The 25,834-nt window shown below is 40.4% G+C and overlaps 1 protein-coding gene across 5 annotated transcripts in view; it reads left to right on the top strand.

The window, feature by feature from the left end:
- btsz (bitesize) overlaps positions 1-25,834 on the top strand; it is a 117,857-nt gene that overhangs the window by 26,589 nt on the left and 65,434 nt on the right. For 4 of the 5 annotated variants that reach the window (XR_002008759.2, XM_019042421.2, XM_019042422.2 and 1 more), the window contains exons 5-8: positions 743-919; positions 5,504-5,872; positions 9,711-14,177; positions 15,902-15,982. Coding sequence is in view for 4 of the 5 variants with exons in the window: in XM_019042421.2 (XP_018897966.2) it covers positions 743-919; positions 5,504-5,872; positions 9,711-14,177; positions 15,902-15,982 (5,094 nt within the window). In the remaining variant the exon portion in view is untranslated. The remainder of the gene's footprint in view (positions 1-742; positions 920-5,503; positions 5,873-9,710; positions 14,178-15,901; positions 15,983-25,834) is intronic. The other variant, XM_019042423.2, reaches the window with a different exon arrangement.

Below are 25,834 nucleotides of genomic sequence, written 5' to 3'. Positions count from 1 at the left end.
TATTCTCTAATGGTTTTTTTCAAGACTACAAGGCAGAGATTATAAAATTTTCTCTGTAAAAATGCAGTTTTGGTACTGTAGGACCCTGCAAGTGAAAAGTCCTCGTCGCTGATTAGACTTTCTGCTCTCGATCCTCTGGCTTAGAGCCTTGAAGATTGTTTACTCTCCCAAATTCATGATTTGGTCTTAAGTACCATTAGGAAGCTGAGGGTATTAGGAAAAATTAGCGATAAAGATCCAAGGGTTCAAAATTCTTGGAGAATTGATGGTTTGGCCGACTGTCGAAACTCCTAGTTTTGAGCAAAAGACTGCAAGAAACGTTTCAAAGATCCTATTTTAAATGGTGATTGCTTGGAAATGAAACTGATTGCATCCTTTTATTAGCAATAAAATTGAGATAACAAAGGATGTACAACATATTGCAAAAACACACGAAGAAAGCATTGTGTTAAAACCTCAATTACTATACTTTCAAAGCTCTTTTATTCGGATTTATTTTCATACTCACATTTTTGTATGAAATTCACGGACAATTTCCAGGAAAAGCATAAAAAAATCTAACAATATGTTTTGCATTAACAATAGTTGGTAGCCTTTTGACAAAGTTGTAACACATAAACTGAAACCTGAGCTTTTCAGTTCCACCATTCTTATATTATTTGAGATTCTTGTCAATTCCTTTATGTGTTCATGATTGGATTTAAAAAATGAATGAATAATAATGCTATGTTTCCGATTACAGATACAAAACCATCCCGATGGGCAGCCTTACGTGGATCCCCGGAGTTGCGCGCGTACAGCAGCATGCCTCGCCATCAGGACGGTGACTATGCCCCATCAGTTTTTAGACGAAGAAACAAATGCAGCATGATCAAAGCAGAAAACGAACAAATCAAACCCGAGCCGACTGTAGAACGATGTATGTTATGTCTGCAGCTCAGCACTCTCACTTCTTTTCATTGTTTCTCATCCAAAAAACACTATGTTTTTCATCTTGAACACGCTTAGTATAATCATAGAGAAATTAGAAGAGAAAAGGAGGGGAAGATTAAAGGGTGTTCCAAGCTGAAATAGTCTAAATGAACTGCTAGATAACGTCAGAGCTTGGCTTTTTACTCTTTTATGATACAGTATGATGTTTTGTAAAACGCCCATAACTTATTTTAATAAACTCGGAGCTTCCTCTCACCTATATCAGAGGTGGACACTATATAGACGAAGGCAAGCTCTGAGTCTATAAAAAACGAGTTTTTGAGGCTATATCATAAACTTTTACTGTTTCAAAATTTAAACCTTTTTCCCTAGTTATGGTGTTTTGTGCCTGAAATTGTGTCATCACGGTATTTCATTATGGAAGAAATATTTCCATTACCAGCAGGTTTCTGTTCTGAACGTGCCATTCACATGCATTTTCCTCAGTGAACCCTAGAAAAGATTTCTGTTAAGAGCGGTTTTTCGTTACAAGAGCAACTGGTGATGACTAGATTTTACTTTCTTAAACTAATCTTAATGGGCTTGATAATCAATCGGTCATGTAGAAAAATTTGAGCGATTATTCCTAATGCGAACTGTAAATGCAAAGAAAGAGTATGAGACATCTTGTAAATGAGTTGATTTTGGATACTTTTAATGCGTTTATCATGTTCTGCATGAAATTCTGATAAGAAGTGGAATGATAGTCTGCCAAAACAACCGTTAGTGATCCAGTTTTGGCAATTTGGACTTGCTAAAGAAGTGATACTAGTGAAGAGCCTCTCCATAAGCGTAATTAAGGAAAAGCAAACTGTGCTCTCCAATACACACATATCAGAGATTATGGCTCACTCTTTCCTCAGCACATGTATAGAAGCTCTTCAGAAGAATCATGACACTAGTAACTCAAAATCTCCAAAAATAGATTATGGTTGTTTGTACCGACAGCCAGTCGATTATAGTGCTTGCCATAAAAAGCAGCAGCTGAGGAGCGTAGCGAAAGGATCACCTCAGTATATTGCCCAGTGGTTTAAACACAGGAATTGTCTCTTACAAATAGCCTCAGCTGAATGAAGCCAATTCTTGATCTATAAACAACAAATTTAACCTGTAATTTTATTCTGACGCTAGGCCATCAATATTTAATGGCAAGGACTAAAAACTTGGTATCTTTTTCATTGTCACCTTGTTCAATGGTCTGTTTTGCTCAGTTGCTCGATAGTAATTAGTCTTTTGCCAAATTCAGTTGCTACACGAGCAGGAATTGTCTTTTGAAGAAAACAGCTCAATCATAACAATGAATTCATTACCAAAGTTGAAAGTTGACTCCTCATCTTACCATCTGGGCAAGATACTTGTGCATGTTTGAGCAGCTTTCCCCTTCGAAAAGTATAGGTATGACAGCGAAGACGAAATTTCATAGAAATGGGTTGACTTAGTCTCACGATTCCGCTCAAAATTCAAAATGACTTTTCGACCTCTCATTTGATGCAGCTCCTAAAATTCAAACAAACAACAAAATTACTTCTTTTCATGAAATGTCATCTGAATAGCAGGAAAGTAAAGGTGGTGAACAAGTGGTACTTTTTAATGGAGAAGCTGCGTCACATATTAGTGGCACTTTGAGTTTCATGTGGGGATTTGTGAGACCAGGTTCACTCATCTGTATCAAATTATGTCACTGTTGGAGTATACTAGTTCAAGGAAGATGCTCACAATAGCTAATTTCTCATGCATATTGTAAGGTGAGAATTGCATTTTAGACTTTGTCTATGCATTCATTGTGATATATTTTAAAAATTTTATGTAAGAAACAACTCTCATATTTGCTCTAACTGAAGGTTGCATCAGACCCATTTATATCTGTTCTGAGACCGATTTTGAAAAGTACATTGGTATTAGTGACCCTTGTAGGCACATGCTAAAATGAGCAAGGTATAAAGAGATCAGTTTTGCAAGAAAGAACCACAAAGTAGTGGAAAAACAAGGGCTCCACAGCTTTGTTTTCGAAAAAATCAATGGAATTTAAAGTTTCATTGCCATTAAATCAGCTGAAATTTAATCTCTCAAAGAGGAATCATTACTTTACCCATGTATCGAGGAGTGGTAGATGACCATTTTCTGGACATAGTGATGATGGCATTGGTCATAAATACCTGTTTGCGTTGGGTGTACAGAATTGAACTTTCAAATTTAGAGTTTTGTAAGTGAGGGTCAAGCTCAAGTCTTCAAGAGTGACTGCAATGGACAGTAACTTCAACATAAGCAGATCTCTTGTTTAGAAAATCAAGGTTTTTTCCGTACATTTTTTTTTTTTGAGGAGGTAGTAGATGTCACTTTATCTTTTTAAATTGTGCAAGACTAAAAATAGTCTTTCTTAATTGAAGATGGTTTTATGATAGTAGTAGATCGAGCAGTTGAATGGATTTTTATCAGACCCTGATTAATTTTTACTTCTGATGCAGTCCTAGCTTAGTGTGTTCAACAGGCTGCGTAACATGAACATTTCCTCTCAGAAATATGTTACTTGAAAAGGGTAAAGAAAAGTCGGATAAAACAGTTGCCTTGTTTGTCAGCACATGAATTTCTGTCAAATGGTGCCGTTTTCTGATGTGACATTTGTCCAATCTCTTCTCTCCCCAACCTTTGTGAGAAAATCTCTCTGCAATTCATGGTATCCTTACTTCGCATTGTATCGTGATTGTCTGTGATTATCAATCCTTAGTATAGTCTATTATGTACCATCATTATTCATAGCTATATAAAGAAGAGAAAAATATATTAATGACCACAGTCAACTAAAATGGGGCTAGAAGTTGAATCATTCTAAAATAGAAAATTAGCATCAATTCATTGGTATAATGAGGGTACTTCAATAAGTACATTTTTCCTCCTTGTAAAATCCATGAAAATGGACCAATTTCAATTATCTCAAATTTTTCCTTAGGATACACCAAATCCAAAAATCAAAATTGGAGAAAAATCAAATAACATACTGCTTTGAAAACCGTAGTTTCCTCAAAGCATGAATCTCACCCGCTCAATCTGATGTAAAATGCAAAGTACAAAGGACCCTGCACACTCCTTTTGGGGATGTATACCTTGATCAATTTTTAATTTTTTTATTGTTTTATATTTGTCTATGGATACTGATCAAAAGTCATAAGTCATTATGCGCCAACTTTCTGCAAGCCACCGTTTTTGCACAATCCACAATTGCAGTTTTGGTAATTTTCAAGACAGGCTGACTAAAGTCAAAACGAAGCGCATGTCTGTCTGGCAAAGGCAATAGAGAGGAAGAGAGAAAGAAACTGATTTGGACGTTAAAAAGAGAATGCATGCGGAATCCGAGATAAGCATGTCGCTTGGCTGCTGATTGCTTTTCCTGTTTACATGATTTACAGGTACTAACCCGACTGGACCGAACTGCTCGAGTATTGCGTTTATCGCAACTTTTCAGCGTATTGTGCGGAAATGGTGCCTCGTAGAAAGTTTGCGCAATGATGACTTTTGATCAGGATCCATAGATAAATTTAAAACAATTAAAAAAAATTGAAAATTGATCATGGCACATATCCCCATAAGGAGTGTGCAGGGCCCTTTCTGTGACAGGCTTTGTAAACATTGAAAAATCTTACCAATCAAGATAAATTCAGGATAAAACAGGGACATACATTCATTTTTGATAAAGTCACCTTCTTTATCAATAGACTTCTTTTACTAAGTAGCTTTTTCACTGACTGATCTGATTGACTTGACATTGACTGACGCGACTGATTCTAAGGTTAGTAGAGTGAGTGCAGCTAGCTTTTCACTTTTTTTGCGAAAATCAATCGCGTGACCTTATGCCCGTGGGACTTGGTACTTGGTACTAAGCTGGCTGCTTGGTACCAGAAATGCATGGCATGAAAAAGTAAGGTATGTCTTTATTTCATCCTAACTTAATCCTAGGTATTGAAACTTTTCAGTGTCAGCAAAGCTTGTCTGGGGAATTTGAATCTAATTTGATTTTACTTCAGATCTGCTGGTTGAGATTCATACTGTGGCGGGAACTTGCGGCTCTCTTGCAGTTGCATTTTCACTGATTATATTGTGATCTAGACTCATAGATTCAGTATTCAGTAGTCTCTTTGAGGAAATTTTTGAGAGTGTGTTCTTTAAAAGCATTGCATTTTTATGAATTTTGCAAGTGGACTCACCGATTGGATGGTCTTCTTATGCTGAGAAGTTGAACTCCAGAAGAGAGCAAAGATTTAGCTAGATGGTCAACAGTCAATTGAAATTGAGGGTCGAATCGTGTTGGTACTGATCTAATGAAAGTTAGGTCAGCTGAAAAAAAGTCATGCTGATTTTTCCATTGAAGTAAGGCTTCATTTAAAATTGCTTCACCAATATTTTAAAGTCAAGCTGTTTCATATACATAGGTTATTTAGTCAAATGGGGATAAAATTTTGAAAACACGCGCTTAATAATAAATTTACACTATTAATGCACAGATTTTAATTGAGTTTTTTTTTTTCTCTTTTTTCAGGCCCTGTAAATATGAAAGATGAAAATTCTGTATTAAAAACAGATACTCCTTCAACGGCAGATGACTCTCAAGAAACAAACGATGAGAACAGTCCAGTTAACTTCATCAAAATCGTTGACTCGTGTGGATTGGTCCTGGATATCCCAGCAGTGGCAACCTCTGATGAGCTCATCGTGGATGACTCTGAACAGAGTAACGCCCAGACCAATAATGAGATCCCACAGCCTTCCGCCAGTACAAAGATGACTAAGGTCTACCGTAAAAAGTCAACTGGCTCCCTCAAGTCCTCTTTTCTTGATTCGCTATCGAATCGAGTTCAAGAAGTGACGAGAAGAAGGAAAGCAATAGATTTTCGCAATCTTCCTCCAGGTGAGTGTTTTTCCTCAGTGATTTGTTATCACTCAGGGTGTCCCAAAATGACCCGGATTGGTTCTGTAATTGAAAAACTAGCTAATCTGTTGGGTTTAACCTAGTTTCATTTGAAATAAAACTTTTAAGAGAAATAGAATTGAGACCAAGATTACCTCAACTGGAAAAAAATTGGCCAAGTCATGGCAATTTGAATAAAAAATGTATGGCAACCACCCACAAGTTTGGTCTGCCATCTACTTTTACTGAAATGTGCAGATAAAACTTTCTAGATACTCCTTTGCTTGGTAATATGAATACCGCTTGGTAATATCTAGCATGACTTGGAAATGCTGTCTGATCATTGTGCACTATTGGAGCCCTAACTTTAAAAATTATGTGAAAACCTGTGAATGAATTGGTTATACAAAAACAAATGGTGAAGTTTCTCCTGCTAGTTTTTTTTTTTTTTTTTGTTTGCGTCTTTTGCAGCTTTTTGTTGTTTCTCCCTCATTCTGTAAACTTTTTGTGAAAACTTATCTGTTCTCATATTAATTCTAATTCTAAAAAAAAGTTTGTGAAAGTGGTAATATGTTTCTAAAGTTCAGAACTTTATAATGACAAACAGTGTGACAGGGCTTGTTGTTCTAAGAAGTTGTGAATGGATTTATTATGTGTAAAAAATTATCATTGGGTCCAAAGTTGAGGTTTTTCAAACTTCCTTTCCTCTTTATACTAGGACACATCCTGTCTAAATACGCTCTGAGCTCACCTGCCATTCCAGGGTGGCAAGCGACAGGGAAAACCGGGATAGGTCAGGGAATTTTCAACAACCGGTGAAAGTCAAGGACTTGTCAGGGAATTTCGTACCCGGTCAGGGAATTTTTGCGTATGAACGATTGCATACTGTGATGAGCGCTACGATGTGACCATTCTGCAATAGTGTGAAGATCGGCCGTTTCCATCCAATTTTTCTTCGCACTATATGCAAAGCAATTTTCCCATTTCAAAAAAACTAATTACTTTTCAGACCAAAGTTTACTTCCACGATTCCTGAGTTCCCGAATTCCTTCTTTATTTTAAACAACAAAAGAGGAATAATTTAATATTTGCCTTTTCTTCCTTCATCATTCATCCTCAAAGCCTTCTCAGGAATAGACTCAGTTGGCTTTGAATTTTGAGGCTTTGAAATGGTTGCCTCTTCTTTATCGAAGCCGATCAAGAGTTGTATTTCATGCTCAATTCACCAAAAAAACCTTTTCGATACACTAAAACTATCCAGCAAGCAAATACTGTTTTCCATGAAAAAAATGTGTTTGATTTGATGGTTTGCGATAATTACCAAAGGTCAGGGAATTCTATCCGTAAGTCAGGGAATAGTAAGGGAATTTTGAAATAGAATTTGACTTGCCACCCTGCATTTGCAGGCGTGCAAAAAATCGTGATCATTAGAGTACATCAAACATGAGCTAAATTTTGGGAACATTGAGCCATCTGGCAAACTCTTTTTAAGTCTCCTTTCTGTGTTTGTCAGTATGAAAAGTAGAGCAAGCCAGACACTTTTCAAAAATGTCGGTGAGACAAATCAAAACTAGGAGCTATGAGACGTGAACAGCAGATTGCAAGAAATGATCAGCATTTTTACGGAGGAACTGGTTTTGTCTCAAAACTGATGAACTTGACAAAGCCGTCACTATGCGTTCAAGTTTACTGAGACCTAAAATCAACCTCTCAGTAATGTTACACTGCTTTTATTGAAGAGTTGGTTTAAATTTTTAGAGACATCTGCTGATTGAGATGATTTGCTCAAGAGCACAGAATTATCGCTCTAAAGTGTCTATTTATGTAAAATTTCTAACAAGTTAGACTCAACCGAAGGTTGAAAATACTACCTGGAAATTAGATCAAGCTAGGTCGAACCGCAAGGTCTGAGATCATTTGATTTATTATGATTCAATTGTGCTCGAGATGATTTTTGGAGTTGTATAAGTTTTTGTCTTTAGTACCTGTGAAGCCTCTGAATATAATCTGGGTGGTCAATAGTTTTTTTTAAATTCAGAAAGAACAACTTTACTTTGGTGACAGATGCACGACTTTGTTTGTGCATTAAATCTCTTCCTTTTAGGACTTGCAAAGTAGCTCTGTGGTAGCCTGTGTTGCTCATTTTCGTTAGGAAGATAGCTCAATCCTCATCTTCTGTCCAAAATTTTTGTGTTGGGTTTCATTTTCTCAAATTATTGTTTTTCCACAATTTTTTCTTCCATCCTTCCACACATTGATTCTCAAGATCACTTATACTTATAGAGAGAAAAATCAGAAGGCTCTACTGAGTTGAGCTGTGATGTACACACCATAGTAAAAAAGTCTTTTGCAAATCTTGAAAGTCAAAACATGACAATTTGGACGGCTTGTATAGTGAGTGCAGCATTTGCAGTCAAGAATTTTTTTTTTTATCATATGAGATGCATTTAAGTAAAACTTCTCGTCCCTCTAATAAAACGCTTCCTTTTTTTTCTGGCCTAAAGATACCACACTTTTTCAGAGAGGGTTTGATTTTCTCCCTGATATCAACTAATTTTACCATAGTCAAACTGCCCTTTTATGGCCCTTTCATTTTCCAAACCCTTTTTTCAAACTCACTTTTGTGCTATTTGCTAGTCTTGATGTTAAGAAATTTCTGCATCTCTGGGAAAGTAAGTCCCTTAAACTCTCTTGACTCTAATGTTGAAAAATTCAATCAAATCTTAAATTAGAATTTTGGAGTTCAAAAGTTTTGAACACATCACCACCTTCATGAATTTTAACGTTCCATACTGTTGGTAGAGGACAATAGAGTACCTGTATAGCGAGAGTATAGACAGATGTGAAACTCCGAAAATCCATCAGGCCTTCACCGATGCCTCCGTGCATAAAGTTAGCGCCCGGAAATGCAGTCAACCTATGAATTCAATTATCCAGAGCAATTTACTAATACAATTGTTACGAACCATCGTTTCTATAGTATGTATTTGACTTAGTTTTTGCATAAATTTACTTATTTTTGCGGAAGAATGCTCATTTAAGTACATTCTTAGCCATCTTGGTTAGAATTGGAATCTGCAGACTGGCAGTGAAATTTTGAGCGTTAGAAGTTCACGGAAAAAAATTAAATGTTGATTTAGCATTTATACTGTTAAAAAGATGTCCGACAAGTTTCAAATGCTGATTTTACAATACAAAAATGCTAACATAACATTTTAATTTGTACGTTTTGCAGTAGGAGTAGTTACGTTAGCATTTGTTAAAATGTAAAATCAGCATTTGAAACTTGTCGGCCATCTTTTTAAACAGTATAAATGCTAAATCAACATATAATTTCTTTCTGTGTTGGTCAGAGGGTTGGCTGCACTTTCGGCCCCTAAGCCCTCCATGAAGCGATCTGTCCATACTCTCGCTATAGGCACTCTAGAGGATAACTGCTTAGGTGTTTCTGGAAAGCTTTTCTGTCAAAATGCATTGATCTTTGTCTCAATGTCCATAGAGAAATAGGGCTCAAGTTAAAGTATTGAGTATAATTCTAAAGTATCAATGAAGTAGGTATAGATTATTTTTTAACTGAAAAAATAAATTTTATTTTTTTTAATCTGAAAATTTTGAGTCGGGGAAAAACAAAAAAAAATTAAGAGACAAGTCAGCAAAAAGAAGAATGTTCAAAATCGAGGAAAATTTGGAAACCCTTGCATGTAGGAACCAAGTGCATTTTGAAAGAAAAAAAATTAATTGAGCTTTGAATAAAATACGCTTATGGACTGTCTCATTTCTATGTTTTTATGTTTGTTGCGACAGTGGCGTTGTCTCATTCATTGTGTTTTGATTACAGGTGTGACGCCTCCGCGTAGTCGGCGCTTCAAACACCCGGAGGAAGGTGACGCAACACTAGATCCGGTGGCCCAGGTGTTATTCCCGGACTCGGACGACTACCGCCTCGTCTTCATAAGCTCCTCGGACTCCTCGTCGCGCGAGGAGCTGCCCTACGGGTCCGCCTCCGAAGACGAGAAGTCCTCCACCTCTTCCCTGGTCCACCCCTCCCTGGAGGACGGCGACTGGGACTATTTCGAGGACCCGCCGCCGGGGAGCGCCATCGGTTCCTTCTCGGCCGCCGCGCCAGATCGCGCCAGCACCGTCGCGGAGCGCGCCGCGTTTCCCGCCACCGCGCCGGAGTTCAGTTTCGTTTCGAGTCTCCTCTCTTGCGCGTCGCCCGTGCAGCCGCTCGTAGTGCCCGTTCCGATCCCGATCCCCATCCTAGTGCCAGTGCCGTGGAACCCCGAGTTGACGATCCGCGTCGAGCACGGCGTGTCGCCCGCGCTTCGCACCCTCTTCCAGCAGAACTGGAGCGAGTACGTCCGCGGGTTCGGTGCGGTGACGGGGTCGCCAGCGCCCTCTAGCGGGGCCCCCGCGCAAAGTGCAGTGCAGTGCGATGAAGGGGTGAGCGGCGGAGATGCGCCCCCCGTGAGTGACGAGATGGATTTGCCGGACGTGTGCCCCGAACACGACGCGTCGAGGAAGAAGTTCGCCACCCTCCCGCTCAGCGAGCTCCGCTCCGTCGGGGAGATCCTCTCCAAGAAGCCGGTCGCGGAGGACCAGACGGACGATGCCGGGGAGATAGTCCTCAAGAAGTACCAGGTCATCGAGGATGCTGCCGATCACAGCCCTGACCCGGTCAGCTTGAACAATATTATAAACAAGCAGCTCACCTCGGAGTTTTCGGTCTCTGACTCGGATGCTTCTGACAACGAAGAGAATTCGGTGCAACGAATATACAACCTCCACAAGTCGGCGGATTCTGAAGATTCAGAGTCTTCGGCAGAGGATGACATCGAAGAGGAGAAGACCCATGATTTAGTCTCCCTGAGTAATTTAGATGCTAGTCCTGGTAATGAAACTTTGATGTCAGATGTTTCGAATGTCACTGAACTAAGTCAGGACTCTTTGAACCCACCAGAACAAACCCAGATGCCACCTAGTTCAATAAACAACAAAGTAAAAAGTAGATCGAAAATATCCCCGAAAATATCTGCACGGTTGGATAAATTCAACCAAGTGGATCAGTCAGCCGCTGATAGCAATGGGAAAATGACAGTAGCGAAAAAAATTGAAAAGAGCTTTGTGGCTGGAATGACAGAAAAGTTGTCAAAAAGTGATGAATCAGAGTCAAAATCTGAATTGGTCTCTAGAAATACTTCAAGTAAAATTTGCGCAACATCATCCTCGTCATCAGATGAGTTTTCTGGCACAGAATCGATGGAGTTGATACCCACTGCAGAGGATCTGAAAATGGAAAGGGACTCAGAAGCAGAGATGAGGAGACTCTCGCCAGTTTTAGATGCTAAAACTGAACCGTCCTCGGACGAAAGTATCTGTGATAAAGAGCCGAAAAGCTCAACCCCAATCAAAGACCAAAAAAGGGCTGATCCTGATGACTGTAATATATCGGATGAAAATATCGGTGACAGCCCAAGTGGTCGGTTCACAAGTCTTATCATGATAACAAGTGATCAGGCTGGAATAGAACCCGAGTTAGAAGACAAGAGTAATGTTAATATTGTAACAAATAGTAACACTCAATTAGTGCAAGATAAAGCTGAAAAGAAAGAAGAGTTCAAACTCACTCTTAACACAGAACAAGATGTAGAAAAAACACCGCATGTGTCACGATCCAATTCTGAAAGTGACACTAATACTGATGAAGTTAAAGTAGTGACTGGTGGTGACACGCTGTCAGCTGTGATTTGTCTAGAAGAAGGGTTAGCGGATGATGATTCGTGGGTAGAGGAAATTGATCATAGTGACACTAACCGAGGTGATTATGATGAAGATGATAACTTTGATGATGATAATGATAATTTTGATGATGATTACGATCACTATGATGATGATGATGATGATGATGACAAGAATGTTGGTCTGATGAAAAACATCTCAGACTTCCAAGGTCACACGGAGGAAGAACTACGAGGCTACCATCGCTCAGCTATCGATTTCACACTTCATACAATTCTAGAAGAAAGCTGTGAAGAAGCTAGTGAAGTGGAAGAGTCCATGAGTAATACGAAAAATAATTTAGAGAATTACTTTTTTGGTTTTATTGGATCTGATGCTCAGCTAGAAAACAGCTCAGGCTCTCTAAAAAAGCTTGATATTGGATCCATTGATGTAGATATTCGTGACTTGGACAGCATATCTGACACTAGTTCAATATTTAGTGAGGGACTAGAGTCTTTTGAAAGTATCGAGCAAGCCAGCTGCTCAACTCGGAATAACAAGAACGATGATGAGAAAACACTTGATGCTGCTGACCTTGCATCATCACGGATAGAGAAATACTTCCTATCAAGTTTGATCGGGAATCGAAGAGATTCTGATGGGAGTGTGGGGAGCGACAGTGAAGGCAAACCCTCGCCTGAGCAGCGCAGAAAGAAATTGGTGCGGGCCCGAGGAACTGGGCGGTCTTATTCCAATTCATTGGATAATTTAACGGAATCAGAACAGCAAGTGGAAATGTTGCTTGACTCAGAAAGCTCAAGCTCAGAAACAGATGCTGAGGAATTGTCGTTCGATAAAAATGACGGGTTTGATACCGTCAAACGAATCAATAAGAATATCATTAAGAAGAAGAGGTCCTCAGTTACAACACCCAACTTAGAGCTTTTGGAGCTGGATGATTCTCATCCATTAAATAATGAAGCCAGCATTGATGAAGAAACAAAAAAAGTGCAAGCGGAATTGTATGTTTTGAACGCTGATAGCAGAAATAAACAACAGAGTAGAGATAGTGGGTTTATGGGCAGCTGTGATGACCTTTTGTCCAACAACCACAAAGAAGATGAAATCTCTTCTAACGTTGCCAAAGAAGATGAAGTGAAACCCCATCTGGAAAGTGACTCCTCGGTGCAGGAAAACAAGTCTGATCCAACTATTATGAGCAGAACAGCACCTGCAAACTCCTCAATGTGCGGATCTGGGCTCATGAGGAAAGACAGTTTCAACAATTGGAGTAGTGATGAGGAGACAAATATCATGATGTCGAAAATGAAGCAGTTCTTCAAGACTATGATAGCCAAGCAAACTTCGTCGAATGCTCCAGCCAGCCCCAAAACTCCCAATGTCAAGGCCCCAAAGAAACCTCCGCAGCTCCTGCACTTTGAAACAGAACTCACAAGGCTCATGAAAACAGTCCCAGGCATCCGTGATGATCAAGTCAAAGAAATTGTTGAATACCTATCAAGTGAAGACACCTGGAGCGACTCGTATGATTCATCAGACTATACAAGCTCCGACTTAGAAATGAACAATAAGTCGGCACAAGAAGGAGCTGGACCTGTTTTATTGGAAGGCAGGAAAAAAGATGACACAGATTTAGTCTACCAGCGATTGGTTGCATCATTCAACCGAATTGATGCACACTCTCAAAACTCAGACTCGTCTTCATCTCACTCATCCCCACCATTAATCACTAAAGTTATGCAGCACATTGGTAGTCGACTTGTTGCGCTCATGCATGAGGTCTCGAGTAACGATTCTCATGAGTCGAGTCCAAAGACTTATCGTAGCTACCATCGAAGAAAGCAGGCCATGGTGACCTCTGATGATGAATCAGTCGAAGACTTTTATGCTCTACCAAGGTCTAAGTCCCATGACCCACTGCTAGATGAGAACCGCCAAGAAACCAGCGACAACGAACGGTTTAGTTGGCGCGGAAGTTTTGAGTCAGCTCTTATGACTTCTTCTGACTCACGTCAAAGATTATCATCAACAGGAAACACAGATTCCATGTCTTCGTCTGCCCTGGCATTGGCAGCAAAGAGACGTTCTGCTGGTGATCTCCAAATGAAAAGCTGCAGTCGTGAGCAGCTGGACCGTGTCAGGTCTTGTGGAAGTATTGGTGGTAGTGTGGAAGACAAAATCTGGAACTTGAAGCATTCATCAAGTAAGAAACGGCGAAGTTCGGTGCCAGAAACAACACCCTCCGGAGGGTCAGCCGATGATGATGATTCAAGTAACGAGCTCACTCCTAGTGGTAAGTCCACTACGCTCCCACGAATAGTGCAAGCTTCATGTGCGGCTACTAATTCTCTCCCGCGTTTACCTGGTTCATCAAATTCGGCAAGTCCAAGTATCTACAAAGCGCACAGTGTTCATCAGTTCAGTGTTAAGTCTGCAAGATATCGACCCCCTGGATATGGGTCACGGAACTCCAACTCTGCTGTACCTCCGCCACGACGAGATACAGCACGACGTAGGATTCAACCAAGTGCCTCAGCATCAGCTCTGTCTTCACCCAGTATCGGTGAGTGTCCTTTTACTTTCAAGCTTTAATCGTAACCATGACTTTTAACGTACAATGGCAATGTGCAAAGAGCCTGCATGGAGTGATTGTAAATTTATCTTTCTAATGAACAAAAATTTATCCCGAGGGCTGAGTTGAAAAGTATTGATAAAGGGCAAGATCATTGAATTTAAATACTTTGAAAAAAACAGTATCAAGAAGTATCTTCTGAACCTTTGTATTTATCTCACTCTTAAAAGAGTGGAGACTTACTGTACCTAATGGCTGATTATCTACTACTTTTGTCCAAATCAATTAATCTATTTATTTAGCAAAACGTTTCTGCATGGGTAGAGAAAAGAAATCTTCTTTAACAAATCCATGTTGTGTTTTGAACAGTTCCAGGAAATTCTTAATGCATCTTTTGAATTCTGGTATCATTTGATTAATTGAACGTTAAAATCAAATCCTAATAAGTAAAAACTGTTTGATTATATCATGCACTCCTCATTTTGAACTTTTCATCAATTTATCTGGATCTAGTTAGGTATGTTTTGTTGAAAAAAAAACTCAATATTTGCTGAAAATAAGTATTTGAAGTGAAGAGATGGATGCATAATTTACGTCAATGATTTTGGCTTGAATTGCTTCTCAAATTGTGTTCGTTTAAATTTAGTATTAACTTGTTGTTAGTGTCTCTGTCCCGCGTGCAAATAAAAATTTGCCTTTTCTTGCTGGAAATTGAAGTCTTTGAAAATGTGATTGCAGTAGGTAGATTTTTGACTATGTATTTATTTCTTAGCATAGGTCTTGGATGGTGCTAATTCTCAGTCACAAGTGTTCAGAGTGGATTATAGGTGCTCTTAGAATTTAGAAAAAATGGGAAATTTAGAATCATATGTCCTGCAATCTACTTCAGAATGTATGGTAGGAACATTTAACTTGAGTTGCAGAGATGCTGAGGAACCAATAGAAAATCATTTTAGTTGCAAAAAAGATAAGTACCAAAAAAAGCGGGACTGATTTTTCTAGATTTTATTTATTAGAAGTATGAGTTTCATAATTGGAAACCAAAGAAATTTCAATTTTATCAAGTGCCTAGTTACTTTATTGCCCCCTTGTTACATTGTATATTTGTGTAGGTGGTAAGGAGTTTTCAATTCGATCAGTGTCAAATGCATTCTATCCACTTCTTTTATCGATTAAAAAATGGGGGGGGGGGGGGTGGAATTAGTTGAAATGAAAAGTAGTGGAGGATCAAATTTATCATTTGAATGAATTAGCTAGCCACTTCTGCTTCAGAACATTCAAAGAGGTTTTTAACTTTCTTAAATGCTGTACTTATTTTCCCATCTACCCAATGCATTTAACCAGTTTTTTTTTTGCGTTGTTCCTTGTATCTTTTAGTGATGTACCTAGTGTTTGTTCAGCTTATTTCATATTTTAGGCTTGTCTTTTTTACTCTCTTAGTTTTTACGCTGTAGTTTAGTTTGCTTGAATAATTGATAGCTTTTTGCGCATGTTTCCCATTTGCATGTATTAGCAGTTTGGCTTGTGATCTTCTATTTTAATTGCTTTGATCAAAACTGAGAATAAAATAAACTATTTCGTCTTTTAACAAAACTCTTTATTTCTTCCCTTTTAAAATGTCGGAAGGATCAGTCTCTTTTAAGTCAGGTTATTAATAACACTATTTGGCATCATTACTATTTTACTCAGGCATCTTTTTCTTTTTTCTCTTTTAGAAAGTTTTCTTCTGAAGTTGACTAACAACCAAGTAGTCACACCTGGTCAAAGCATGTATGGCTCTTTTCCTTTCTTTGCATGTAAGTAAGTTTGTAAAAATTCTTCGATTTGGTACCAAAAATCACCTGAGTGACTCTCAGGTACTATCATAACCCAAGTGTCTCATTTACATGGACCCTAAGCAAAGTTGTTGGGTAGGTTGAAGTTCCATCAAGATAGCTATCTAGATGGAACTCATCAATTATCGTTCATGGCAAGAAGGTTAGGTGGAAAGAAGCCTTTTTTCGAATCTCCTAACTACTTATTTTCCCTCATTCCTTATAAAACAAAATTCTGTTGAAGACTGCTTTCCAAGGAAGTTGGAAAAGTTGTTTCATGAAACATTTTTTACTAGGAGGTACTTAGGAGGAGTCAAACAAAAATAAGCTCCAAATTTGGTCATCGATGACTTTTCTAAAATTCCATTCCTTTTTTTCCTTGAAATTTCTCTAAAATTGTATTCAGAATGTAATTGAGTGTGTCTAAAAGTTTTCAGAACAAATATTCGAAAATCGTCTCAAATATTTTTTAAAGGAAAATTACCCAGGCAAAATTTACACGTTCTCGTTCTTGATTTTCTAATGGTGTTTTTTTCTTAGCACAAATGAAACCATGCTCCATTGAAAAACCATTATTTCTGGCTCGTCCATTCAAGGAGATATCTGCGTAGGGAAACTAATGGCGTATATGTTGTTTCAAAAGTGAGCTAGAAATAGTGGCGCCTTCATAAAGATTAAATGTAGTCCAAATGAACGTTAATACACCGGCCCGGCCTCCTTTTGCTGTTCCGTCCCAGCGCTTGCTCGTGTCGTGTGAAACTTTGGAAGGCCGAAGGTGTCGACCGAAATTTTGGATGCTTAGTTTAAAGTTCGTCGGTGGGTATGTTTGTCGGTGCAGGAGAACGTTTTGCCGATGAAATGAGAGAAAGTTTGAGGAGAGGGGAGAAGGGCAAGGAGCGCTAAATGAAGCAAAAAGCAATGAGTCGTTCGTGAGAATTTCGCGCAAGTAGCGTTGGATTTAATCTTCCTCTGTTGCCAGGAAGGGCGCAAGACCCAATTCGGCCCACACCGATCAGAATTTTTCTGCAGTAGGAAACATTTGAGTCTCAAGGTGATTCGATGGAGGCCATTTTTTGCGTCAGAGCGACGTGCGATATATCGCATCGATTTGTTCCATAATTTCAGCTGCTTGTCATTTTTTTTCGAATTTTGAGATCGCACTTCTGTTTTCGTGGGACTGAAGAACTCATGTACCAAATTTGACAAAGAAATTCAACGTACTAAAGGCGTGGTTTTTTTAGAGGGAAAATATCGCATTCGAGTGCAGTTTCGATATCAGTATCGAATGCTATATTTTTTCTCTAAAAAAACTAGGCACGCATTTAATACGTTGAATTTCTTTGTCAAAGGTACATGAGTTCTTCAGTCTCATGACAACAGAGGTGCGATCTCAAAATTTGAAGCAAATGGCAAGTAGCTTAAATAATGGAGCTAATCGATGCGATATATCGGACATCGTTTTGACACAAAAAATGGCCTCCATCGAATCACCTTAACTGGTTTTAGCTAACAATAGGGATTGTTAAGAACCTCGAAAAATCGATGGTAGGTGTTCTGAGGGCCTGGAAACTTTTCCAATGTGTCGTAGCGTAGAGATTGTGAGGAAACTTTTTCATCTCAATTCTTATTCTTTTTTATCCCATTGCCTCCGAAACTCTAAAACCATGGATCCAGGACCTCAAAAAACCAGGATGAATCCGAAATCTCCGAGAAAGTCAAGGAGTCGCGGAAGACACCTGAAAATCGGTCTGAAACCCCGGGAGTTCCTTATTTTTCCTCTCCCGAAACAATTCTGTTCCAAAATTCGGTGATACACCCTAATGCGACGATAAAGGATGCATCTGAATATGAAACAATCTTTAAATTTTCGTTTAACTTTGATAAATCTCTCAAGGAATCTAAAAGAAAACGAGAGAAAACCCTGGCTTGTCATCAGGGGTTTTCCTCCCAAAAATCGAAGAAAATCAGGGAAATACCAGCTATCGAGACACCATGCCTAAATTTAATGAAAATGTACTAAAATTGTTCTCTAACGAAGTCAACTCTAAAGTCAAGGGGGAAGGAGGAAAAATCCCCTGTGCCGTCCCCTAATGACACCCGTGGGTTGGGGGACACAGGTAGTCGTCGTCGTTTCTGTGGCTTGGGGGGGCGAGCCCTAAGCCCTAGTGCTGCCAACCCCCCCCCCCCCCCCCCCAACCATGCCCGTCAGAGGTGTAGAAAGTCCAAGCTTATGGACGAGGCTGGGGGCATCGGGGCAATTGGCGAAAGTAATACACCGCCGCGCTAAGCAACAACCGCAGATTCCCGTGGATTTTTCATAGGACTTACGTGGTTTTCGCTTAGCAGGTTATTATAAGAGATCACGACGACGACGTTGAGACGCGCCGCCGTCGTCGTCGTCGGAGCGAGATCAACGCTCCCTTGGTATTCCGGCGCGCTGGTTCACGGTCGCCTATTCCCCCGTCGGATTTCGGTTCACTGCCTGCCTAAATTCGCCGGTGATCCCGTTCCACATTCCTCGGTTCCGTCGTCTCGCTTTTTTCCGGATTATAAGTCATTCCTCGTTCGGATGCCGCTCCAGTTACCTTGCGTGCTTTCCCCTTAGTCACTGAACTTGCTCTTGATGACCGTGTCTCCGTGCGGGTCGGTGGGGATATTTCGTTGCTCCTCTGACGTATGGGGTTACATCCAGGGCCGGATCAAGGGGGTGGCCACATGGGCCGCGGCCCATGGCGGCAAATTTTTCAATGTTTTTTAAATGTAGGTATAAAAATAAAATTGCAAACGGGAAAAGGCGACAAAATCTTGCATTTGCTGCGAGTATCGTAATTTCTAATTTTGTCGTTTTGCGGTGATACAAAAGACAACACCTTTAATTAGTCGAGTTATAAGAGAAACCAAACACGCAATTTGGCCTGGAGCGGCGCGGCGCAGAGAGTAATGATGACGAGGACTTGAGATGAAAAAGAGAGGCAGAGGCCCTCGGCGCGGCGTTGGCATGTAACACAAATTAGCGCCTGCATGAATACTGCATGAATACTTCACGTATAGCATCAAACACAGTGCGGTCAGCAGTGGTCGCCGTGTAACGCATAGCGCCTACAAGACTGCATGAATACTTCACGCATTGCGTCAAACACAGTGCGTTCAGCAGCGGTCGGCGTGAAAGGCATAGCGCCTACAGGAGTGTAGGAATACTTCACGCATTGCGCCAAACAAAGTGCGATCAGCACGGCGCGGCGGTGGAAGTTAAAATTATTGAACCTTATTTATGTTCTTTCATAATTTTTTCGTTCATTTCTTGTTAGTGGAAGGCATTGTCCACACAGAGACAGGTTTATGGAACTTAACTTTCGCGCCAAGTTCCGTGAATTTTTGCTAGTAGGGAGTGTTGACAGGGCCTCCGCAAAAAATGTATCCTACACGAGTAAACGCGTCTTATGCATCCCTCCGGCACGTTCACTTGACGGTTTTTATTGATGTTTCAAAACGAATGAGATGGGGGCGGCAAAATACAGGCGGCCCATGGGCGGCAAGTAGGTAAATCCGGCCCTGGTTACATCTCAATTTCTACGTGAGCTCTGTGCTTTGTATTATTTTACGCTTTCTGGGGTGCGTGTGGAAATAGAGATACAAGGACGATGACTTATCACACCTCAGCGCTATATCCCAAAACACGTTGCATTGAAGGGGAGACTATTCCTTCATCAGCGAAAGAGTCGAGCTCCTATTTCTTTACGGAGGTTTGGCTTTTTAAGTGGCCCAGCCTTTTTGCATAGTTGAAACTTTAACCTCCGTAGACCAAGGTCTCTTCCCCCGTGGACTGTCACGATGTTAAAAAGATGCAAATGAGATCCCTGGTCCTGGATTTCAGCCATCGTTCTTGTCTCTCTGCCGGACAGCAGCAGCTCCGTAATACCGCATCCCTTTCGAAACCGTCAAATGGAGACATTCCGACCACATCTTCGGAAACGCGACTCATGTACTACCGAGCTAAGGACAAACGCCGTATGAACTTACAAATGTTGCCAAATTGCCTCATGTGAAATATTTTATTTTGAAAACTTGATCAATCTTTTTCCTTTTAATTTTCTGGTAGGCAGGTAGGTACCAGGGTGTCGTGGAACTTAATGAAATTAATTATTGGATATATCAGTGAAATATTTCATGAAATTTCACGAGATTCTGAAATATGTCGTGTTTTTCGGGGACTAGAGTATATAACCTGCACCCAAACACATAAAATTATGGCGAAGTAACAAATTTTTACATTTTGCGAAACATGAGACTGAACCAGGGCCGGATTTACCTACTTGCCGCCCATGGGCCACCTGTTTTTTGCCATGAAATTTTGCCACCCTGGTAGGCACACTCTGGTACGCCGGAAAAAATTGCGAATATAATCCTCTCAAAATTCTCAGGCGTTCATCAAAAAAATTTCCTGGAAATTGTGTTTCACAAGAAAAATACGGCAACGTCCGAATGATCACGCGACGTTTTTCCATAGCACGACGGTGTTGGTCGTGTAGAATCGTAGTCCTTGCGGAGAGTGATTCAGTTCGGTCCGTGTTAGCGGGCCGATGCGTCGCGCTTCTTTGGCGTAAGGGCAGAGGGCGGAGGGCTTTCCCCCATCTCCGCGTGAGCCCTGTTGTCCGTATAACCCCATGCATCCCGAGGCTCATGAGGAAATGGAGTCTTGCGCTTACGTCATCAGAGCTCCGGATTGGATTGTGCAAATCCGCTGGTTGATGCGCCATCGCTGAAACAACGTCACCACGTCGTGTTGGTGTGTCCGCACGACCCGAACACGAACAGGCACGGCCGAGCTCGAGCAGGGAAATTGACTAACAAATCACAGCAGAGCTACGGACGCAATCGCGTTAATGATACGAGCGCCAGCCGTGTTTTCCATCCATTCCCAGACGAGATAACGGGTACCGCGGCGCACTCCCTGCTCGTTAGCTAACTGGGTCAAAATTGGGTTTCGGAAACCGTACCCGGATGGCCAAGGTTCTTTCGCCGATTGATGAAAATGCCGTGAACTACGACGATAATTCAGCTATTTTGGCCTGGTTACACGCTCAAATTTCCGTCAAATTCCGATCAAAATGATGATCAAGATGGCGGTCGAGAGTTATCTAGATTGGTGGGTAAAATTAATTAAAACAGTGTGTTGATTGAAATAAGCATGAAATAAGCACGGTTGTGTGGAAATCAGATGAAGGATGAGCCCCACAGTTCCATCATCTACCATCGAATTTGTGCAGGACGCAGAAATTTCATGGTAGATGGTGCGCACCAGTCACCATTTGATCGGGAATTGATGGGAATTTGAGCGTGTAACCAGCACAATACGCCCTTCTGTCGGTTTATGGATTTCGGTGTTTCGCTATCGTGTCGATGTGATGGTCTATCTGTCGCGGGTATTTAGTCAAATTAGGCGCTTTTCAAACGCCGAGGTGGAGGCAGATACTATCTGCCTCCACTATCTGCCAGATAGTCGCATTTTGACAGTGTACGAAATTTTGTTTTATGGTAATGAGCTCATGAGTTTTCAATGCTTTGGGAAAAATAACTCATCAAATTTACGAACTCTCTTCGTTCAAATTGGAGTACCTCTCCAGACAGAGTATGGCCATTTCTGTGCCGGTTTTCATTGGTCGCGAGAAAATAGGCTGACACGATGTTCTTACGGCCGTAAATAAACAAACCAAATGCTGTCATCAGCAAGCAAATTTGAGGTTATACACATCTTACATCCTCCTGTGATGCACATTTTTTACAGAGAATTCTCCCTGACAGGATCAATAAATTATTCTGTCCAAATATAGGGAAATAATCAGAATTTCAATCCTAGCATAAATATTTGACTATTTGCCTGAGCATTTGACAAAATGCCTGATTTTACTGTTATTGCCTGCGAAATGTCGACCAATACCCGTTGATTTTTCCAACTGAACTTTCCTTGGTAGCTTCGTATAATTCAAGAAACAGTTTGCACGCACAGGGCCGGATTCACCCACTTGCCGCCCATGGGCATGGGCCGCCTATATTTTGCCGCCCCCTTCTCATTCGTTTTGAAACTCGATAAAAATAATCAAATAAACGTGCCAGCGGGAGAGGGGTGCATAGAACGCATTTACTCGTGTTGAACGTATTTTTTGGGAAAGCCCTGTCAACACTACTAGCAAAAGTTCACGAAACTTTGCGCGAAATTGAAGGTCCGCAAACCTATCTATGTGTGGACAAGGCCTTCCATTCATAGGAAATGAACGAAAAAATTATAAAAGAACAAACATAAATGTGGTTCAATGCTTTTGACTTCCGCCGCCGCGCCGCGCAGACCGCACCGTGTTGGACGCAATGCGTGAAGTATTCACGCAATCTTGTCGGCACTGTGCGTTTCACGCTGACCGCACTGTTTTTGGCGCAATGCGTGAAGTATTCATGCATTCTTGTAGGCGCTATCCGTTTCACGCTGACCGCAATGACCGCATTGTGTTTGATGGAATTCGTGAAGTATTCGTGCAGTCTTGTAGGCGCTAATATGTGCCACATGCCGATCGCCGCGTCGAGGGCTTCTCCTTTTCATCTCAAGTCCTCGTTATCATTTCTCTCTAAGTCGCGTCGTTCTAGGCCAAATTGCGTGCTTGGTTTCTCTCGTAACTCGACTTATTGAGGGTGCTGTCTCTTGTATCACTAAGAGACGACAAAATTAGAAATTACTATACTCTCAGGAAATGAGAGATTTTGTCGCCTTTTCTCGTATGTAATTTGTTTTTGAAAATTCGATTTTTTTAAAAAAAATTTCAAAATTTGCCGCCATGGGCCGCAGCCCATATGGCCACGCCCTTAATCCGGCCCTGGTTATCAGCAAGCAAATTTGAGGTTATGCACATCTTACATCCTCCTGTGATGCACATTTTTTACAGAGAATTCTTTCCGACAGGATCAATAAATTATTCCGTCCAAATATAGGGAAATAATCAGAATTTCAATCCTAGCATAAATACCTATTTGACTATTTGCCTGAGCATTTGACAAAGTGCCTGATTTTACTGTTTGCCTGCGACATGTCGACCAATACCCGATGATTTTTCCAACTGACTTTTCCTTGGTAGCTTCGTATAATTCAAGAGACAGTTCACACATGCGTCGTAGAGTACTTTTTTCAGAATGTTTCAATCTCTAAATTTTGCAATTTAATTTTAATTGTTCGAACCAACAATCAATTTTATTTTAATCAATAATTCAACAAAACAAAATTATGATATCCCAATTGAAATCGGCACCGCTGAGTTGTCGTGATGATAATAGGGTAATATGGTATGTAGACTCTCCCAGACGTGGCATCACTACTGGGATTCTCTATCGTGACAGAGTTCGATTCTCTCGAATTGGGTGCGAACAATAACATGACCTCCTCACATGTTACCAATGATAATTCATCGATTTATATCGAATTATCGATGCTCGATGATGACGTCGGAGCGGGGACCGGAGTGGCATAAGCGACGGGAACGAGGACTGGGCGCCGGCGAGCGAAGGAGTAAATACATACTGCCAACCAGCTGTGCAAACTCACAGGGTGTCCCTTAAGTCCGAACCTCTCCCATTAAGTGCGTAACACTTATTTACGGAGGTGTCAAGTTTCCCTAAAAATGAAGTTACACGATGATCCGTTCACGAGAAAAGGAATCATACACTGAAAAAAAAATCTCGGTGTATATACTGAGGAAAGGGTAAAATTACCAAGAATTCAGGGTTCTATTTGATCCCAGTTTTTTCTTTGTCAAATTATCATTTATGGAATTGGTAATTTTACCGAGAAATCTAGTTAAAATTATTGAACTTTCTCGGTAATTTTTCCGGACCTTGGTCAAAACGCCAATATTTTTTATCGACGGTGGTAGAATTACCGAGATAAAATGGCAAAGTTACCGGGAATTGATTACCAATAAAAGTGGTATTCTTACCTGTAAAAAACAGTAAAAATACCGGTTTTTAGGTAAGCTTACCAGTCTATGTCTTGGTAAAATTACCAATAATTGGTAATAAAAGTGAGATGGTAAAGGTACCATCTGACCTTGGTAAAAACGCCGAGAATTTTTTTTTCAGTGTACGGTCCACGGAAACCATTGTATAGAGAGGTGTTTTTCCATCATTTCGAGACAAAACTACACTTGAAATCGCCGAACTACTCCAAAGCTAAGTATGCCGGTTAGAAGTTTGCAATTACGAAGTATAGGTAGTTTCGAGAAAAAGTTGTCGAAAGCTTTAATTTGACTAGGATAAGGTCTTCTTACGTGCGGACGGTCATGTATCAAAATTGACGATGCATTTTTGGAAACTTTCGCAATGGACGAAAATCATCGAACGGCGTGTAGCCACTACTTATAAATCAGGTTATAGTTGTGTACCGAGGTGCTTAATTTCTTACCTTTGCCAGAGGTTCAGAACTTAACGTGACCTTTTTTAAATGCGATTTTGATAGCTGTTAGTGCATACTTGGAGATTCTTTGAAGTTTTGTCTGTCGCGTTCCCCACCGAACTTGAAAAAGATGAATAAAATTCGGTCTTCTTCCCCTTATATTTTGCTTAATAGCGTCCCTGGTGGTGGGACTTTAAGGACATCCTGTGATTACTACTTTTGGAGATGGATTCTGCAACACACTCGATCTGTGCTGTTGTAAGTAAGTACCTTGACGCACTTACGCGCACTTCAACTCGTCTCATTACAAGCTCCGCAATCGGCCGCGCACTCCGTGGCTGCACTTTCCTTTTCGAGCTTACATGCTTCAGACAAATAGAGGAATCTCTGCTCTCGGAAATAATCATCTTGAACGCTAATTTTCATTGTTCGATTTCCAATATTGATTTATCATTTTCCCCAGTGACGTGTATCTGAAGTCAATTTTAATTATCGTAACTCAATTCTCAAGTAAAGATGTAGTTTTGAGTCGAATCTGCTCTCAATTTTCACCATATCAATATTATTGGACCAATTTGTAGCAGTAGGATTACTCGTTTTTAAATAGCAGCAACAGCACGTAGATTCTGATTTTTTTTTTTTTTAATTTTATATAAACTACAGGGTGTTTACAAATTCGGAAACAGTACTGATGTTGAAAACGCGGTCCGGAAGTACTGAAAATGTGCGGAAATTCCGCTGAAAGGTCCCGAATTTTTCATTTTTGTCACAATTTGAGAGAGAAATCCAAATTTTTGGATTTTTTTGAATTTAGTCATAAATGGAGGTACTGAAGAAGTACTGAATTTTTCCGTTGAGGAGGTACTGAATTTCTCGGGAATGTGTTGAAAAATCACTGTAAAAGTACCGATTTTTGGGCAACTTGTTTAAGTAGACACCCGGGACTACCTTGTTTTCGCGCTTTATTCCCATCAATTTTTTTATCTTTTTCCTGGCGCGCCGCATTTCGTAGACAGTCTTGCTCGAGAAAGAAGAATATTCACCAAAATTACATTGAAAGCAAGAGTTTGAATAGCACGGTATAAAAACCACATTAAATGTAAGACGTAACTAAAGTCCCCTGTTTTCCTTCTCACATCCGTCCTGCGACCTAAGAGATTCTCTAGTCGACGCTCGCATCTCACACCTGCAGGCATTTTCCGACAAAACTCCTAAGAAAAGAGACGCCAGAACCTATTAACCTCGCGCCTATGGTTACATTGTGTGCCCATATTTATTGTCTGCCCGCGTGCCTTAATGGTACAATGGTTATGAATAGTTTTAATTTTAGTCCGTTTTTCGCCCGCAAACTAAGTCGCAGGGTTGCCGCAGATCGGAACACTGAAGAAAGCTACTTAAACCCA

The sequence above is a fragment of the Bemisia tabaci genome, chromosome 3 (assembly GCF_918797505.1).
Source record: "Bemisia tabaci chromosome 3, PGI_BMITA_v3".
NCBI classification, from domain to species: Eukaryota; Metazoa; Arthropoda; class Insecta; order Hemiptera; family Aleyrodidae; genus Bemisia; species Bemisia tabaci.
Note: the sequence above shows the minus strand (reverse complement) of the source record. Positions and strands in the feature narration are given on the sequence as shown.